The 20,545-nt window shown below is 30.3% G+C and overlaps 2 protein-coding genes across 5 annotated transcripts in view; one reads left to right on the forward strand and one right to left on the reverse strand.

The window, feature by feature from the left end:
* The window catches only part of LOC143063732 (tudor domain-containing protein 5-like), a 55,307-nt gene that overhangs the window by 16,173 nt on the left and 18,589 nt on the right, over nt 1–20,545 (forward strand). The gene's annotated exons all lie outside the window — the stretch shown is intronic.
* LOC143063730 (E3 ubiquitin-protein ligase TRIM56-like) lies at nt 242–20,344 on the reverse strand. Of its 4 annotated transcripts, none has more exons than XM_076236067.1 (2): nt 20,241–20,344; nt 242–7,184 (listed from the first exon to the last, which is right to left on the reverse strand). In XM_076236067.1, the coding sequence occupies exons 1-2, from the start codon at nt 20,260–20,262 to the stop codon at nt 4,936–4,938; spliced, it is 2,271 nt and encodes a 756-aa protein (XP_076092182.1). In that variant the 5' UTR covers nt 20,263–20,344; the 3' UTR covers nt 242–4,935. The 4 variants fall into 4 exon arrangements, with proteins under 4 accessions (XP_076092182.1, XP_076092184.1, XP_076092185.1 ...); XM_076236069.1 differs by lacking the exon at nt 20,241–20,344 and adding an exon at nt 20,023–20,170; XM_076236070.1 differs by lacking the exon at nt 20,241–20,344 and adding an exon at nt 12,998–13,074.

The following is a 20,545-nucleotide window of genomic DNA, read 5'->3' on the forward strand; positions in this document are numbered from 1 at the left end:
CAATTTTCTAGAAATGAAGAATGAAATATTGTTTTGAATTTAAGGTTTCAAAACCTAGAAAATAGATATCTCATAAATACATTGGCAGTATCTGCTGTTGATAGCATCCAGACAATTTTACTTGGTTGTGGCATTTGTGTTGAGTTATTTCTCTTGCATAATGGATGTATAAACAGCAGATTAAATCTTTTATGCATCTTCAGCATTTTGTCATTGGTTATATAATAATCAACAGAATATATATTTGTATTGAATTTTAATGATAAATCTAACTAAAACAGTTCAAAATATCACAAACTAATACCTATAACAGCTTTGTTTAACTTGGTGAAACGGTCAATTGATCAGTCCTTACCGTCCAATACAGAAATTGTGTTGCATTATGGGGGAAATGAAAATGACAGAAAAATCCTGATATTTATCAGATATCAATTTATTGATTCCTGGTGTTCTTGTATGGAATTTAAACATTTTTATTCATTTGTAAAAAATATCGGGCATTTGTGGAAAAAAGGGTCTTGCAATCATATAAATTTAGTAACATATCAATGATTTAATTCATTGCTTGCATATGGAAGAACTTATTTTCTGTAAATACGACTGATTATTTTACTATTTGAGGAAGAAAAAAACAAACTGTAAGACTATTCATAGTTTTACTATAATTGACCATTTCAAAATATCACAGATAAGTAAATGCAATAAGGCATACTAACAATCTTAAATAACTTAATTAGAAACTGACAACAAGTACAGTGAAACCTGTATATAAACAACCCCATTATAAGTGAAGCGTCAGGGTATATTAAGCAGGTGATTGTATAATTTGTGTTACAACAATGAATTTAAACACAGAATTTTTCTTTAGGAATATATGAGATTGGGGTATATTTCAAATATGCATCCATCCAGTGACACAACTGTACAGGACATGTAGAGGTTAAAATAAAGGACTTCAGCAATAAACCACTGTCTATAGAGGATATTAGGCTCTAAATCAAACTAAGTCTTATGAAAACTGTAAATTAATTAAATACAAAAATGCTAAAAAAAAATATATTTTGACACAACCGTGCAGTTTATACTTTTCTTGTTCTCATGAGTTGTTTTAGACAGGTAAAATGTTCACAGATGGGATGATATAGACATGATTTTTGTTGACATAGCAGGCCCGTAGCCAGGAATTTCCAAGGGGGGGGGTATTTGGATTCACAAACTCGACTTTAACAGTCACAATTCGAACAAAACGTTGACTTTAACAGTGCTTTTTTGTTTTCAAAGGGGGGGGGGGGGGGGGGGTTCGTCTGAACTCCCTGAACCCCCCCCTGGCTACGGGTATGCATAAACATTGTTTTGGACAGGTTTCTTGTTCACATGGGAGTTGATTTATAAAGGTCTCACTGTTTTTTAGCTACATTCACATCATAATGTTAAAAAACTAATAACCAGTACAACAATTATTCACATGAAAATGTTAAAAAAGAATAATTTCTGACAACAACTATATTTAAATAGGTAACAAATATAAAATCATGAAATGACAAATATCTTACAGCATTTTAAATATCAGAATGAAGAATAGATGTTCTATATTTATATGATTTGTAACTAGATTTGATGTCATTCAGATTTTTACAGTAAATTTTATATAGTTTTAGTTATGAAAGTGCACACATCTTTTTCTGTTGTACTAGCACTTGTATAAAAGTAGTCTCTGGGTTGATAACAAAAAGATCTGTCTTCTCAATTTAATTTTCATAAAAGACAAATATGGAAGACAATATCAGCTATTTTAGAAGAAAAACAGGGAATAGGCATTGTACATCATACAATGATATTGGTTCAGAAGTATCCACCAGGCTTTTGTTTAACTTACATTGACTGATTGTGAGTGTTTAAGACCCGTACTTTGCTATATCTTGGCTGATAATTATCATTGATGGAGAAAGTATATATATATATATATATAAGTATTCAAGAACTAGCAACCTTCAAATTATATTGAAGGACATTTTCATAACTGAAAGCTAAATGTCAGATTGATGAACTGAATGGGGTCAAGTCAATCTTCTGAATCATTTTACATGTAACCAGATCAATTTCGATGTAATTAAAACAGTTTTTATCAAAATTAGATTTCCGAAACTCGTTAAGGGATGATTAACCATGGATTTTTTCCCGTCCGAAGCTATATGTTGATATATTAATTACAATGAAATCAATGATTGAAAGTCAATTTTTACTGAGATAATAACATTCAAGGTAAAAATTGACAGTTGTAGTTTTGTAAATTACATTATAGATTATTGGGAATACAGATTAGTATGTCTGGTAGGCCATTAAATATTTGTAGCTGTTGAAAAGCATTAGATTTCAAAACATGTTTAGTTTAATGGCAATTGACAGACGAATTCATAATAGAACTTTTTGTTTACATTGAGGTTTAAAACAGTTTGTAGATTTTTGCTCTTTCTACACAGAAAATATTTGACATTCAATCCTAATTATGAAACAAAGAATCATTTTGTCTAGATATAATTTTACATGCAAATGTTTACCAGATTCGGTTACGGCTATGTAGTTAAGTTTTGAACTAAATTTTATATTTACCAGACTTATGTATAGTATGTGATTAAGACTGCACTAAATTTTACCAGATTTTGCTAAAGCTATATAGCTTAGACTGCAAAATGAAAATTTTGACAGAAATGAAACAATACCAACTACAGGAAATTTTAAGGATTAAACAAAAGCTATTAATCTTTAATAGGTAATGCATTCAATTGCCAAGTCAAGTTCTTTGGTTAATACAATAAAAGAGAAGATGTATGTAGAATATAAAGACACTCTAACCAGGGTTCTCGCTAAGGATTTTTGAAGGCGAGTCAAGGGACTCGTCATTTTAGTCTCCATTTCCTAACAGAGCAATGAAATGACATTAAATTCAGATAACTTTTAAACTTTTGATATAAAATGATGATATTTGTGTTTAACTATGTTCAGTTTATTCAAAATATTTCAATCTTGATGCATCTGTGGACTCATCAGTTTTGAAAATGGTGAGTCCAGACAGGATTTGATGAGTCCAGGACTCATGGACTCGCCTTAGTGAGAACCCTGTCTTACATATCAGTTTTATTATAAGATTCTAAGATTATATTTTGCTGTTATGTCTAGTATGTCCTTTTATGAAATCTATTTACATTTTTTTCACATTTATCTTGCTATTGATATATTATTCTCTGATTTTTGCTCAATCTAATGTTTGAAAATGAACTTGATTCACCAGAAATAAAACTACCATAAATAGTTTCTATGAATAGTCTTCCATGAAAATGTGTCCATAAAATTTAGATTTCAGTACTATGCTCTATATGGCTTCAATGCAAGCATCTAAAGTCTACAATTTTTTTTAGATTTCTAAAAAATTGTTAACAAATGAAGGTAAGAATCTGTCACTTATCTTTATCAATAATTCATTTAATATTCTACATCGATTTCAATTTTTGTTTCCTTTCAAAAAAGTTTTTTTTTTTTCCTATTGATTTTTTTCCCTGAGATGAATGTTCTAGATTAATTGAGTCCATTATGGCCATTATGGATTATCACCTATTGATGATGTAAATTACAAAATAGATAGAAGGTTGATCTTATCTTTGAGATTAAAAACATCCCGGAGATTCTTTTGTTTATTCTAAACATGAAACACGACATTAAGGTGATGTCTTTAAACTCCATTTAAAACAAATCCATATAAGGCCTCATCAATTGATTTTTCATTCTTTGAAATAACCAGCATCAGTTTAGGAATTTTTTTTTCGTAGGAGGGGGGAGGGATATGTTGTTGTGGATTTTCTTTTCTATCTTTTCTATTTAAAAAAATTAAAACTTATTTGGAAATTTATCTAGGTGAAAATCTAAGCATTTTAAAAACATTACAATGAATGATCTTTTTATTTCAAGAATAAGAATGGAATTTTGCATTATATTTAGCTCCCTCATGTTCCAAAAAACTAAAATAAAATTAACATGGCCTAAGTTTAAAACAGCGTTGTCACAGTCAGTAAGTAGAAATAAAGCTGGTAAAACAGCCAAAAGCTAAAATACTTTCATTTGACTTTTTAAAAATTCTTTTGAAAATATTGACATTGTAGATCAGAAAGTTTTCCTGACATGGGATTTCTCTGTCATGTTGTTTTATGAAACAAGGAACTATTAAATGGAAATTGATCTTTTATGGGATTAAATCACACGACGTGACAATAATTTAGCCATTGTAAAAGTGTGATGACCTAAAAAGCTATAGCATAGTAAAATAGACCGCCTTTAATAGAATTTATTGTGTAATTTTAAGAGTATATTCCTTTATATCAACATGTGGTATTAATAGATTAATCAAGCAGAAAATTGTGATCAAGTTTATTCAGAATGTTTTCTTTTAAGTTTAACCTATATACTCCTGTTATGCATTTATGTCACGTCAAGTTTCCATTCCATGTGACATGTCATGGCGAACAATGGCAAATAATAGTACTTTCAGGGTAAAAGTACAATAAAATATTTTTCACAAATGTTTTCTTTCACTAATTTAACCATCTTATATCTATTTCAATTTTGTGAATGCATTCCGTGATAATAAGAATTTAAAAGTACCCAGAATATTATTTTGTCTATTGTTAACATCTAACTTGTATCATTTTTTTGGTGAAAATATGCCTAGGGGAAATCATTGCCAACATACTTTTGTTTTTTCTAGTGTTATCATCTAATATCATAATCTTGAGTATATCACATGGATTAAAAAAACCATGCATGCAATCATGGTAAAAGTGAAAATATAATAATAAAGTAACAATACAAAATGTACTAGTTATTACAATATGAGAAAGACTGGAAATGGCACTATTGAATAACAAATAAAATACAGTAACTGGGTCAGAGATACTCATAATATTTCATGGTACCTTCTGGCATCACAATCACAAGTAGTTTATCCGGTAATGTTCCCACAAATCTTGGAATGTCATCTAAAAGAAACGATTTCTTTAAATGGCCCTTGCTGCTCAGGATGTCTATTCGACCCTCTCGTTTGTCCGTCACAATAATGTTTCCGTATTTGTCAATACTTATTAAATCTGGCCCCTGATAAATTTCTCCCTCCGTGTCACTGTTTCCATATTCAAAAATTAATTCTCCCTTAAGATTAAATGCTATGACAGTATTGCTCCCTGGATCAGTCACCACCAAGAGATTGTGCTTGTTGTCAACAGCAACACACTGCGGTTTTTCTAATAAGTATAGTCCAAATTCATGAAAGTCATCATTCGTAATTCTTTTTGTGAGAAGACCGTCTTTACTATAAAATGCAATATTTCCTCCCGACTTAGCTGACTTTCCATGATGACTTCGTAATTTAGCGTAACGATTTGAAGTGACTATGATACTGCCTTTATTGTCTGCAGTTACAAAATTTAGACCAAAACTCTCAATATTGCTGTCGGAAAGAATGTGTCCAGTTCCATCATTTTCTAACACCCTCACTTTGAATCGGTTGTCTCCTCTTGGAATTGTCATGGCAACCTTTCCATCACTGGAAATTGAGTGAATGTTCCAACCATTGTCTACATGAACTGTTCCCTTGACAATTCCTCTTTTCTCAAGAACATAGACCATTTGGGAACCTGTTGTTGTTGTACCAATGATCATGTCTCCTTTGCTATTAATTCCGATCCCTTTTATACACTCTCTTTGAATGACCGCTGGAAGTTCTGTTTCTTTTTTTGGTTCTCCTAATTCAAAGCAGTTTTCAGCCTCATATTCTGTCTTTTCAATTTCTTCACTGAATTTAACATTTCTAAAATTCTCACTGTTGTTGCTAGCACTGAGCATGTCCGAGTCTGAACCGCTGTTGTACTGGGTTTCTTGAGCTTGGTTGAATATTTCTTCTAGTTCAGGTTCAGTATTTTCAGCTGTATCACTACCATGACTACCATGGCTATTTTCCAAATTTAGGTGATAAATATTTGCATTAGAATCCTTACGATTTTCCGTTGTATCCGTTCCCTTTTCAGACAATTCTCCAAATAAATTGCAGATTGTTTCCACAGTAACATTTGGTTTTGTCAATTTTATTGTCAGTGTTTCAACTTCATCTGTGCCCAACGTTTCTTCGCACAGTTCACGAATTCGATAACCAACTTTCTTGCGTAGGAAAACCTTTTCTTCATAAGAACCATAACTCAATAAATTTTCTGTAAATTCTTTCACCCCATTGATAGATTTTAAATGCATCTTGATATCATATCGCCTATTTGCTATTTCATCCTTTTTCTGGGTATTTCGTTTGTTAACTTCTTCGATTAGCATATTTTCATACTCTGTGATTAAGTCTGACAAAAATTTTGTTCGTTTTTTCACCACTTTATGCAGTTCTTTTGTTTGGTTTTGAATGACCTCTTCACTTTTGTCAAGTCTGAGTAATGCTTCGTCTAATTCTTTCTCGTCATCATTTAATTCGTCCAAAGGATCCTTGATCTTACTTTCAAAATGTCCGGCAACAGTTGTCAGTTCTGCACAGCGATGGTTGCCATGATTATTCACATGGCAGTCGGCACAAATGAGCAAGTCACAGTCTATACAGAACACAGCACCAATATCCATAGCATCATAAAGTTCACAGCACTTTGGAATCACATGACTATTTTTAGCAAATCCTTCCTCCTGCTTGCTTTCCACACGAGCATCGTACTCATCAATTGAAATCAGGCTGTGGTTATCTGTTTCCTCCGATGTTTTATGGGATTCCGTACACGTTGGACACAGAGCATTTTCACACACATCACAGAAAGTTACCGCATCCACAAAGTTTCCAGCATTTTTACAAAACCAGCAGAGTGTCTGAGGTTTTAGATTTGTTGAACTAGACACTTTTGAAAGCCTTCTGGCAAGAATATTCTCAGGTAAAGGTGCAGCGTCTTGTTCGTTCTTTATTTCCGTAGCGCACACTGGACAAGGGAAGTAATTATCTTCATCAATATTTTTGTCAATATGTCCAGATATGCATGGATTGCAGAAAGTATGAAGACATGGCAGGAATTTGGGTTGTTTGAATTCCTCTTCACAAATAGGACAACATAGGTACTGTTGTGGAATGACCAGTTCCGTCTGCTCCAACTCCATTCCGTCTGCAATAGAAAAAATATGGAATATAAATGGATTGTTTTGGTACACAGTTTTAATTTTTATGGGACCTCATATATCTAAAACATTAGCCCACACAAAAAGTCAGTTGTCCACTTCAAAGTGATAAATTTTTTATTTAAAAAAAAATGTTTTCTTGCATGTAGTATGGCACAAGTAGGGCAATTATTTATATAATTGACAAATGAAAAATGTTTCCTCAGACTAACACCCTGATCATCAATCATCAATATTGGAAGACATCATGTATTATATGTACACAATTTTGATTTGCAGAGTTATTTAATGGTTTGGCAAATATCTCTGATTTAAATGCACTTTATTTTCACTCTACACATGCAAATGAGTTGATTTTATTGGAGTGCAAGTAGAAATAATATAAACAGCCAAATAAAAATCTTTTTATTCTTGAGAATTTTTGAATTTTGATTCCTTTCAGGGGTTTCATTATCTTTTATGTTGACTGGTACTTTCCACGTTTCTAGGTGGTACTTTTCAATTTATTCCATGAATATCTTATATAAAAATTCCTACATTTAGGTGGTACTTGTCAATAGCATAGGAGGACAAAAGTACCGGGTACCGCCTCCTAATGAATGGCCTGTCCTTTAAAATATTTGTCATCCATGTCAAGATTTTATATTTTAAAGTACATTTTCTTTTCAACTCTGGCTATGATGGTCTTATTTTGATGGAGGGTTAATACTTGGCTATGATGGTCTTATTTTGATGGAGGGTTAATACTTGGTGTTGGATGTTTCTAGGACTGATATGGAAAAAAATAAGTTTCAATATTTTCGCCATTACTATTAGCTTACAATGCACATTACTACTGCATATAATTATCAACATATGCCCATCAGACAACATAAATTTGTGTCCACACTTTTCATATATAGTTATAAAAGAAAATTACTCATAAACTTCTTATAAATGCTCTAATTCCATCTGATACTGATGCTTTGTATTATATATAAATACCAAAGTGGTTTCGTGCTGCTTTGAGATGTCATATTGATAAGAAAAACTGTGATGTCATAAAATATAATAACACGGCATGATATATAATAGGTGTCATTTGGTATTTTTTATTTAATTAAATTATAATCAGGGATAGAAATAATGACAATGATAATTGCATGACTATCAAGTGTTTGAAATCCAATTTAATTACATGTAAAAGAATTGCGTTTATTTGGATAAGGAGATTTATAATGATGGCCACAATCAAAGTTCAATTAGATCATCATTTGCCACATTTTATGGCGGGTTACTGTTTGTGAGCGCCAAGGAACAACTTTTAAAAGAGAGTTCATCTTGAATATCTTTTTGGTTGATGATTTATCTTGTATCATTGGGTTGCTGTTTCATTTCCTTTAATTCATATATGAAAATTACTTCATGCTTACAAATTATCCTTTAAGACAGTTTTTACTCTTTTCTCTTATGTTTTTATTCTGGGATTTCATTTACGTTTTAATCCCTTAGATATTTGATACAGGTAATAAAACATCTACTTCAAACATTGATGCATATATATATATATATAAATGGAAGGACTTTTTAATGCAATGCATTTTCATTTGAAATTTAATATTCATTTAGAGGTAACATATATAATATAAGACCGAAACACTCAAAACGGACATTTGTAACAATATACTGTAAAAGCAGAAATTTCGTGGAGGATTTAATTTAGTTTATTTTGCGGAAAGAATATATCCACGAAATTAAAAAACCCACGAAAATTTAACCTTCATATAATATCACTTCCATTTAATGGGAAACACAAAATTAAATCACCATGAAATCTTATAAAGTGACAAAACCAGGAAATTTTAACCCCACGTAAATGAATGTTTCTACAGTTATTTGTAATGTTTAATTTATGTTAGGAAGGAAATGTATTATTCTGTCTTCTTTGAGGTGGTCATTGGCATTTAACAATGAAACCGATGATACTTTATTGAGTGAGCTTACTCAAACAAGATAAAATATTTCTGTCAGTCAATTAATCCATATCTAATTCTCCTCCATTTAAAGTTTTGTTTGCCCTACTATCACCAAATGAATGGTAGCTAATTCATATTGACCTAGCAAACTATTCCTTATTATTGACGGTATAAACAGGGTTTAACCTTTCTTAATATCTCGTGAATATTACATATGTGGTTCTTTACATCTTGTTAAAATATTATCGTAGTTTTCCATAAGAGGTGATCGTGGGATTAAAACTTGATTGAATCAGAGTAAATTATATTAACTTTCCTGTGTAAATGAGACACTTATCTTGTAAACTGAATTCAACAGTATAAATAGTACCAAGTAAAATTAACCGTTTTGATTCATATGTTAATATGTTGCGATAATATTTCAGTTTCATTTAAAAAAAGAGTTATTTATAAAGTGGCTACAAAGAATGTATTGTATATTTATGGACGAAAGCCAAATCTTACATTCATTGGCATATTTAGTTCTTTTAATTACGTTTCCCCTGCATTTTTTTTTTACAGCCATTGAAAGAGTTTTAATTTTTTGTCAATTGTGAATAGGTTAGAATAAGGTGTAAATCTTACAAAGTTAATATAGAATTAAATTTGAGTTGTTTTTTTTGTCAATTAATTTGAAAAAAGTATACATTTTAAGGAACATTTAATTACTGTGGAATCATTTATTTTTATGGGTACCAATTTTTGTGGATGAAGGAAAACTTGCATGTTCATGGACATTTAATTTAGTGGTTTCACTGAAATCTTCATACAAACCTTTAGAAAAATTTGTCATTCTTTGAACAGATAATTTTGTGGTTCACCTTTACCCACAAAATCCACGAAAAATTGGTATCCCACGTATCCACAGTAGTTAATGATTAACAATAGTCAGATAATTTTAACACACAAATCTAAGGTGTTATGAAAAGGCAAAAAGGGGGGTGTTCAGATTCCAGACAATTTACATTAGCAGATCAAATTAAAAGAATTACGCAACATGGCTTCAATACATAGAAGTGAGGTAATGATTAAGAAAAGAGATTTTCTAGACCAAGCTATGGTTAAAATTGAACCTATAGCCAAAGTTATTTTAGGTAGCAGTGAAGTCTGATTGGAGGGGGCGCTCAGATACATTGCAATTACAAATGTATATATAATGGAATGATTGTAAATTTGAGTGAAAAAATGTCTCTCTGGAATTTTGAACAAGCAAATGGAAAATGATCACAAATTGCCCAATTGCAAACTGCCTTATTACTGTACATAACTGATCAATGTACTACATTGAATTATTATTAGAACGTAAACAATAAGGAATAAACTTAATTGTAACATTACATTCAATTCATGTAGAAACCTGATATATGTCCTAACCTTGATTTCAATTTAAAAGCATATTTCAATAAAAGCAATTACCGGTTAATTTATATATGTTGATGTCTGGGTGTCTAAACTATTAAATCCTAATATGTAAAATATTTTGGCAAATATTTTTAATCATTTTATGAGACAGTGCTTTTAGTTCTTATAATTTGAAGTTGAGAAATCTAAATGGGATGGTCTTTTACAACTTAAAGGATAATATGTGAAAAATATGAAGTAAAATTCTTTGAAGTAGAATTTGAATAGCAAATAACAAAATTGAAAAAGCTCTTTAAGTCTTAAAAGATTTTAATGGGGTTAAAGATAGCAATTAAAGGGGGAAATTGCAGAATGAGTACCAAAGGTGTAGGGCCATTGTAAAAGTTCAGTGACCAAAAGATAAATTATTTTACTTTACTAAAGTTTTTGAACTGCATTTAACATCTTATTCTAAATAGAATTTGAATTTAATTGAACCTTCCTTTTTTGTCAGTTAGTTAGAATAACAAAGAATGTATTGTATAAGTATGGAAGACAGCCAAATCTGTTATTCATTTGAACCGGCGTTTTACGTTTCCGCAAATTGGCATTACTTTTCCGCGAAAAAAAGATGACGTTTCCGGAAAAAAAAGTTTACGTTTCCGCAAAAAAATATCTTTCTTTTCCGGAAAAAAAGTAACTATTCCGGAAAAAATAAATTATTACTTTTCCGCAAATAATTAAGGAATACCTATTAATCGAAAGCAAAGCTATAATAAAAAATAAATATGTATTAAGTTAAAGGTCATCATAACATGTAAGTAAAATACATCATTAAAATGTATCAAAACGTATGTTCAAAAAGATCTTGATATGAGGTCATAAGTCCGTTCTGGCAGACTATTTGTAGCCAACACGTCGTAAAAAGTCCATATAAGCACATTCACCGTTTACAAATTTTGTATTTTGTTCAGGAAGGAAGGCCATCTTCACCTTTTCATATTTCCGAACGGGTGCTTTTACAGTTAGAGTTCTCATCTTTATGTAAGATGTTGTCTTCAGTTTCAATAACACATCGACAAAGACAAATATGGTAGGATGGCTAGCGTAAAACTGCTCGTTCAGGCACGAAAAGACTCGACACCATTCGTTGTTCTCTTTTCCTCGGGGTCAGGGGTGATGCCCAAATGGTTGGTGGAAATCTCAATTGCCATTTATATAAAATTCCAATATATAATCGGCAGACTGAGCATCGGCAATTAATTCAACAAAGCATTCTTCAATCATGTCAGTTGGCAAGTAAGCCAAACCAAAGAATTCTCAATGAAGTTTAACTCATCCTTACCCGAGTCAGTAGTTGTATCTAGTAAATTGTAGCTATACTTAGATCAGAACATTTTCTTTATTAGAAAGAAAAAATAAATAATTTATCATACATGTACATTCAAATGTTTATAATTTACCAGGTAAATTTGCGGAAAAGTAATAAATACAAATTGCGGAAACGTATATTTCAAATTTGCGGAAACGTAGTATTGGGACTTTGAAAAATTAGCGGAAAAGCAATACGCCCATTTGAACAGTTCGGACTTTTAATTAGGCTTCTACCACTTTATTACAGTTATTGCAACAGTTGTATTAGCCCTAAGTTGATAAAGAATTCTTAGTTGATTTTTTGGTCAATTCATTGCAATAAGGTATAAATTTTAATATAGATTTGATTGATAAATGATCAACAAATGTCAGATAGATTTTACACTTAAATTTAAGGTATAATATAAAGGAGAATATGGAATATTTGCATTACTTTCATTATGCATTTTATTGATGCATTTAAATCTTTATGTGTACAAATATGCATTATGTAGATCAAATCTGTGCAATTTGTCAAAGTAATAGTTAAATGATACTGGAATGAAAAATAAGTAAAAGTCTGGATTATATTGACACAATATATGTGTCTGGCTAATATTTTAGTACTAGACAGGATTTCGCAAAAAGTCACTGAATTTCAATAAAACTTGAAGTAGACTTGAACCCTTAACCTTGGAAACTGTAGTGTTTACAATGCAGTAATATAGTTTACAAGAATGTTTATGTATTTTCCTTCACTGCAAAGTATTTTTGAATATTCTAAATCTGTTGTTTAAGCTGCAAATGAATCTTAATGCAGACTTGAGCCCTTGTACTTGGAAAATGTATTGTTTACAGTAATAATGAAATATACAAGAATAATGAGTTGAATGTTTTCCTTTACTCAAATTTTTTTTGAATATTTTAAAAATAAATATGACATAAAATCAAGTCCAATCTCAAATATAATAAGTTTGTGTGCTGACAATGAGTTACGTTCTTACCTTTGAGGTACATAGAATAGTTAAACCTAAAAAATCTCAGTACAGTGGAAAACAAACTTTATCAACCTGTACGTCCTACAGTGAAAGTAAAATTTAAATTTTGTATACCTAGTGTTTATTTTGTCATTTAAATCTCCATGTTTTATGTTTGAGTGTAAAGATTTGGCAGAGTGTCAACGAGGCTTTATTGATAGAACCGTTACCCGTTAATAACTAAACATTGGATTAATATCTCTTACCTATTGTAATAGGGGGATAATAACGTACAGGTATTGTCAGTCAAGAGAAGGGATTATTAGCTGCCTTTTATAGTAGGTGTTCTCGATTGTTAGCACCCATTTATTTATAAATAGACATAATTGGGATGATTGTGTTAGCATGTGCTTGTTCTTAGGGGGTATTTAAACCTTCTGGTTGGTAATGACTTCATTGCAGTTTATAAATGTAGAACATTTCAGCTTCCTGTTGTTGTGCTGTTTGGTGATTTGTGATAATGGTATTTGACTACAGGGATGATATTTAAAGTATTATAATAGTTAGCAGCTACTGAATTAAATGGGCTTTTGACATGTCATGGGGGGAAGTCACACGGTCCGAATTATTCAATAAACTCCCATCCCCCCTTAAAAAAAGTCAGCTTAGTTACAATTTCATCCTTTATTATTTTTCTAATCATCCTATTTATGCTTGAAATATTTTCCAATGGACCTTAGTAAAAAAATAAAAATCAATCTATCCTATTTTTTTATTTAATTTAGTAACTAGTTAAGTTCGAGGGTATAGACCTTAAGTTAACTATTGAAACTTAACAAGTTCTCTGGTGCATCTTTCAATATTGGTTCCAGGGTTGTTTGAAATCAATTAGAAACAGAATAATAGCAATAGATTTGACAATTTATATCTAGCTGTCAGAATCACCTGACTGTAACTTCAATATTTTTAATCAATATTTGTTATTGCCAATTTGTTTTGTTTTACTGCTTTTTGCAGTTTTAAGACTTCAGGTTTACCTACTGATGAGTAACATAGACTGAACATCATTCAAGACTTTCCAGTTTTAGCCATTATATGTCAGGTTATATGTAGGCCTAAGTTCACATATTTGAACAACGATCTCAAGAGGTATTTTTGAAATTTTTGATACATTTTTCCAGGACTTGATTACTTGTTTTAAATACTACATATCAATGAAACTATGATAATATTAAATAATTGATTTAAACTTCTTCAAAATTCCAATTAAAAGTTTGGAATAAGGACTAAATTTTGGTAAGCATGCTGGTTTTATTACGTCAAATTAAATGAATATTGTATGGCCACAAAGATTTATAATATGTGTTCAGCTTTGGCATTTATAAAACAAACATATATGATTATTTAATTTTTAATTAAGCATTGTACAAATCTACCCAAGGGATATTGCATTATTTGATATATAATAAATGAAAAAAAGATTAATAATTCAAAAAATTCCAATGAAAAGTTTGAGATAAGGACTGAATTATGGTTATTTTATTTTTAACGTTATTCAAATACACCTAAGGGATATTGCATAATAAAGCTTTGGTATTTAATTACGAAACAAAAATATTTGATTATTTTATTTTTAATTAAGCCGTATACAAATACACCTAAGAGATATTACACAATATTACAGAATACATAGGGTTTATGGATAAGGGTGTTTAATCGGGTTGTTACAATTTAAGTATAGGGCTTAAGGTTCATTGACCATATGAAAAAATAATTTGATTACTGATTATATTTAAACTTGGTAATGTGATTAAATCAGTTAACTGGTATTAAAATGGGCGTTGTTTGACCTTAGCATGCACATGATTCTATGTGTTTTAATAAAGGATGGCCATATTTGGTGTTGAAATCCTTAGCATTTTCAATTTATTTTCCTATGCTGTAAAAAGTATGAAAGAGGAGTTATTTTCTGTAAGACTATTTGATATTCATATTTGCTCTTTGTATAAATCCCTGGAATTATGTGGATATTAGGTTCACATAGTCCTTGTTACGAGGATTGGAACTTGGCTGCAATTTTTAAAAGCAATTGATAATATTATTTTCTTTGTCTCTTGATTTGCAATTTGAACTGATAAAAGATCATCAGTTTACTTAAAAATAATTTGCTTAAGTTACAGACCCAATACATGCAAAAATTTGAAAAAAAAACAGCAATGTAATCTTCCATTTTAAATATCTAAAATTTCTATGAATTATTTTTTTTTTTAAATCTACAACACGTTGCAAATAGTTTACATTTCCCTTTTCACTATTCAGATGTACCAAGAAGTACACAAGGACTCTAGAGTAAATGCAAATAAAGATGATTGTCAAGAGAAATGAAATATCACTTATTCTAATAACTCAAAACATATGATAATAGAAAATTTACTCTTTTCAATTTAATGAAAAAGATTAACTAGATATATCAAATCAGCATATTTCATAGAATTATTCTCTTATTGACATTTCAAATGAATTATTTTCTAACAGAAATCCCTGCTAATGGATATTAAATCTGTATAAACTGAAATATACAATTTATGTAAAACTCTGCTAGATTTGAAGGTGATCTTGCAAATTCTGAATAAATGAATTTCTCTGTGCAGAAGACAACAGTTTTAGCAAACAGAACTCAAACCACTATTAAAACAAAAAGTAAAATCACAAAAATACTGAACTCAGAGGAAAATCAATTCGGAAAGTCCATAATCAAATGGCAAAATCAAATAACAAAACGCATCAAAAACGAATGGACAAGAACTGTCATATTCCTGACTTGGAACAGGCATTTTTAAATGTAGAAAATGGTGGATTGAACCTGGTTTTATAGCTAGCTAAACCTCTCACTTGTATGACAGTTGTATCACATTCCATTATATTGTCACTGATGCTTGAACAAAACAAACAGACACAATAGTTAAAAATGTCAAAAATAGGGGTACAGCAGTCAACATTGTGTTATCATATTAATCACTATAAAAACAAAGAAGAAGCACACATCAAATTAACAGCCTCATTTTGATTATATTATACGATTTTATTTGTCTATGTAAAATGTACCCATCAAGGAAGGAGGGTTTTGAGTACTAGTGTAAAATGTATATCACAAAAAAGTGGGTTAACAGTAAAAGTACTAATAATAAACATAGAGATTGAATAATCCAACCATTTATTTATCATTGCTGTTTACAAGACTATTCTCTGAACTAATTTAATAAAACCTTAGTGCAGAATTCAAGGTGTAAATGCAAAAAAAAATTATACAGATGAAGTCTGAAAGAGAGCATTTTCAATTCAATAGTTTGCAGTCAAGAAGAATCCGATTACATTTTTCTGAATTGTCTTTTTCTTTAAAAAAAAATCTTGGGGAGATGTTTAAAAAATATTTATGTCCCTGCCGAGTGGATGGGGCATTAAATGTTACCATTGTCTGTCTACAATCGTCTGTTCATCGTTATGTCCCATAATATGTTTCCGTCTTTTTGTTTCCATTCACTAACTTATAATTTCGAAATTTTGGTGGTGTCCTTCTTACCATTCTTGAGTTATGTCCCATTTTAACGTAATATTGAAGCAGGGGCATCATCTGTGTCACATGTACACATTCTCAATTTATTTTCTACAGAGTTGCATGTGCTTTAAAAATGTTAATAACAACATTATAAAATATTTCTTGTGGTGAACAACAATGCATTCAGGACAACAAAAAGTCTTATTTTAAACCATATCATCAAAATCTAATTATAACCAATATAAATATACTTCTGTACAGATATTGAAATATAGACTTGGAATGCACTTGAACTGTGAAATTAAAATAGAAAGTTTTGAAATAATTGAGTACAATTACATCTCCCACATGGAAATAATTAGACAATTTAGTAGTCTACAAATGACCTTGAAGAGAAACTTAACAATGTATTTCTCTTCTTTATTTAAATGGAAATATTTCCATTACAATTGAGTTTAAAGGACTTTAAAAATGTTTTACCAAAGCCAAAATGGACTATACTTGTAACACATAAGCGTACTATTGAAAAAGGACTTGGGAGAAATAAGGCTGTTTAAAGAATTATGGAGAAAAACTGCTTTTCTTGAAAAAAGAATGTTTCAAAATGTTATCAGTTTGTTTTAATTTTAAAAGTATCTACATTACTGAAATTTTGTTTTTATGATGTATTCATACACTTCTCATGTGTGGAAGCCATATTGTGTCCCCTCTCAGATCATAACCATATCACCATGCACACACTGCATTACACCCCTCATAAACAAATATTTTTTGAGTAAATGACATATGAAAGACCTACAATTTTGGCCAGTAATTCTAGTAGTCTTTAAAGTCCATTTGTTTGGCATTTGTAAAGTCAAGTGAAATGCATTGCCTTAATGAAAGAACTAAACACTAAACAGTATAGATTTCAGATTCCTGACATGATTATTAACTGGTGCTTTTTGATACTTGCATAGTCAACCAAACAGCATGTCAACAATTTTTAAGAACTACTCTTACTTATAATGAATATTGATATGCTATCAGCAAAAGAAAATTGTTTAATTACGATAGTGCCAATGTTGTCAATATAATAGGTAATGTTAGTGTTACAAACGATTTGTAATTACATATGAGAGCTTTTGGATGTCATACTTGTGATCCAAACAATTTGTATTAATTAGTTTTAATGGGAAATTTGAGATTGAAATCTCAGCTTGAAATATTGAGTGTGTTGCATAAATATTTCATATGCGCAGAAACAATTTTCAGTCAACTTATTTTATTATAAATATTTAATAATCTCTAGTGTATTGGATTTATATTTGGTTACAGTCTCTGACAAGTTTAACTTTGAGAAAAAACTTTACCGACAGAGTAGCAAAATAAAAATTCATACTGTATCTGAACAGACATCTCCTGGAGTTATGGTATGCATGTAAGTGTTCAGACCTATCCCACTTATTATAATATTTATGTTTCTTACCCCACTTTGATTTCACACATTGGTAGCTAAAACATTCTTGAATAAAAAATATTGAGAGGTTTTATATATATACTACTTTGCCATGTTTGACCGTTAAACAAATGTTTTTACAAAGTTTAAATGCTTTGACCAACATTCTTAACTTTATTTAGCTTTAATTCTGTTGACCATTTGACCATAAAGTACATATCAAATTTGATTTTATAGGTGCGCTTATTCATTATTGACAGATCTTATACAATTGTATCTTAATAAAGTTGGAGAATGGGTTCAAAACTGTAAAAGTCAAAGATCAGGGACCTTTAATGTCATTCACCATAAGTTATGCCCCTTGAAATAAGATTATTAGTAAATTTTAAATACAATAACACGAATAAATCTCATGCATAAGGTCTTATATCTTAAGTTCAAAGATCAAGCCACATTTAATGTTATTATAAGGATTTTCTTTACTCTTTCACTGATCTAGTTGTGCTAGATTCAAACGGAGGCTCTTTAATAGAGGATTGGTGGGATTCTTACTATATTTCTTTTTCTCAACAAAACCCCCTTTTTTTTTAGGAATATATTTAGGTAAAACAAGAGTTCAATCACACCTTATTTTCATCAATTTACTGTTGGATTCATTTATTTTTGTGGATACCAATTTCAGTGGATTGAGGAAAACATATAAAAAAGAAGATGTGGTATGATTGCCAATGAGACAACTATCCACAAAAGACCAAAATGACACAGACATTAACAACTATAGGTCACCGTACGGCCTTCAACAATGAGCAAAGCCCATACCGCATAGTCAGCTATAAAAGGCACTGATAAGACAATGTAACAATTCAAACGAGAAAACTAACGGCCTTATTTATGTACAAAATACATGTTTGTTGTTATTTGATTTCATAAAATTTGTGATTCTTGTTACCATGAAATCCAGAAAACTTTACATCCAATGAACGATAATGAATCCACAGTAATAGAACCAACCATATCTGAAATTAGCTGCAGAACTGTAGCTCTCAGGTCCTCTTGATATTTTTTGACAATTTGTGGAGTATTTATTGACAGAAGAGCTATATGGTTCTCCAGCTAATCTGAAATATGCCTTCAGCTGACACCAATCTTACCACAACCATGTTCAAATAAACCAGTAAAATCAGAGTTGATATGCAACAGTCCATACATTATTATAAGAAAAACAAGAAAATCCTAAGGGATGTATCAATGTCAATCAAAGAAGGACAAATGACAAAATGGCTAAATAAAAAGATAGGAAGAAAATATGTAAATCCACAAAAGTACAGCAGCGTGAAGTCAATACTATAACTAAAAACTAGAAAACTAAGGCCAATGGTTTGTGCCGTCAGTCATCTGTAATTACAATTTTCTTTAATAGTACATCAGTATTAATTGTTTTCTTAAAACTTTCTAAGACACAATTTCAACTTGAATTTTACTTTTTTCTTCAACTTATTAAGAAGGAATCTGAACGTAAACACCAACTTTGAAATACCCTGTCAACTGAGATAGTATAATGTTTCAGAATCATAACTTGCATGAATGTTTCAGGAGAGAGAAAGAGTGAAAGAGAGAGAGAAAAAAAAAAGAAGAGATTTTCAAAAAATTTATATTTTAGTTTGTGTAAATCTTGATAAAAAAATAGTCTTTTGTTGTTATATATTTGAAACCCTGTAACACCTTAGTCGGGTGATGTTAAATCCTGATTATTAAAAAAAAAATTAAAAAAATGAATGTTTCGGTGACTTTTGGTTTGGAGATAAAGAACTGTAGGTATTAAAATAATAAAGTTTGTATCTTTATATTACCAAAGAATAAATTAAGTTACATTTTGCATTTTGAAAAATTTAATTTAAAGTTAATCATCGAATATCTATGCAGTATACTCTTTTTTTTTAGTTTTACTGGTAAAATATTGGTTATTTTATTTACAGTATTATATATAAAGTCTTCATTCATCTTCAACATTTACTACTATTATAGAGTGCAGAAATGTCACCATCCTGTTTTTGGTGCAATGCAAATTGGAATAAACTTTTAAATAAAAAAAAAAAAGAAAAACAGAAATAAATATTTCACTATTTTAATTTTAATTGAATGCGCATAAAATGTTTAAATATTTACCTGTTAGTTTGTGAGTATCACTTCATATCTCATCAGAATTTAATTAAAAACAAGTCCCTCTTCACCTGTCCCAGGTAAAGTGTTTACCTTGATTCAGCCAGGTGAGAAAGGCTGTGGCAAAAATATGTCAACGGAAAACAAGTGATTACTGCCAAGTTATTGCCGTAATGGTAATCTAAAACCATTAATCATCACCCATAGATAAAATAATTTTATACCTGTAACTCCGCAGGTCGCCATGCGTGCAGAAATCGTGGACGTTTTCTAAATGAAGATGTACTGTCAGGAGCGTACTGCTATACAGATTAAAAACTGGTTTCCAATATTTAAATTTACATAGATTTATATTGGCAGGAAGGCTGAGTTAAATGTATTGATCTTTTCAATAAACCTACTACAATGTTAAATAACTTTTGTAAATGGTCAGTAGACTGTACCGTTAATTCATTTCAATATTAGATGGATAAATAGATGAACTTCTATCTTAAAATGGATGTTTTCATGCATGAATTTGAAGATATAT

Source organism: Mytilus galloprovincialis, chromosome 2, assembly GCF_965363235.1.
Source record: "Mytilus galloprovincialis chromosome 2, xbMytGall1.hap1.1, whole genome shotgun sequence".
NCBI classification, from domain to species: domain Eukaryota; kingdom Metazoa; phylum Mollusca; class Bivalvia; order Mytilida; family Mytilidae; genus Mytilus; species Mytilus galloprovincialis.

What these genes read in the sequence shown, in the direction of transcription:
- LOC143063730 (XM_076236067.1), bottom strand. Translation starts at nt 20,262, where the DNA reads ATGGCGACCTGCGGAGTTACAG. An exon ending in GGCGACCTGCGGAGTTACAG is followed by an intron (nt 7,185 to 20,240) that starts GTATAAAATTAT and finishes TTTCTATTGCAG; the next exon opens with ACGGAATGGAGTTGGAGCAG.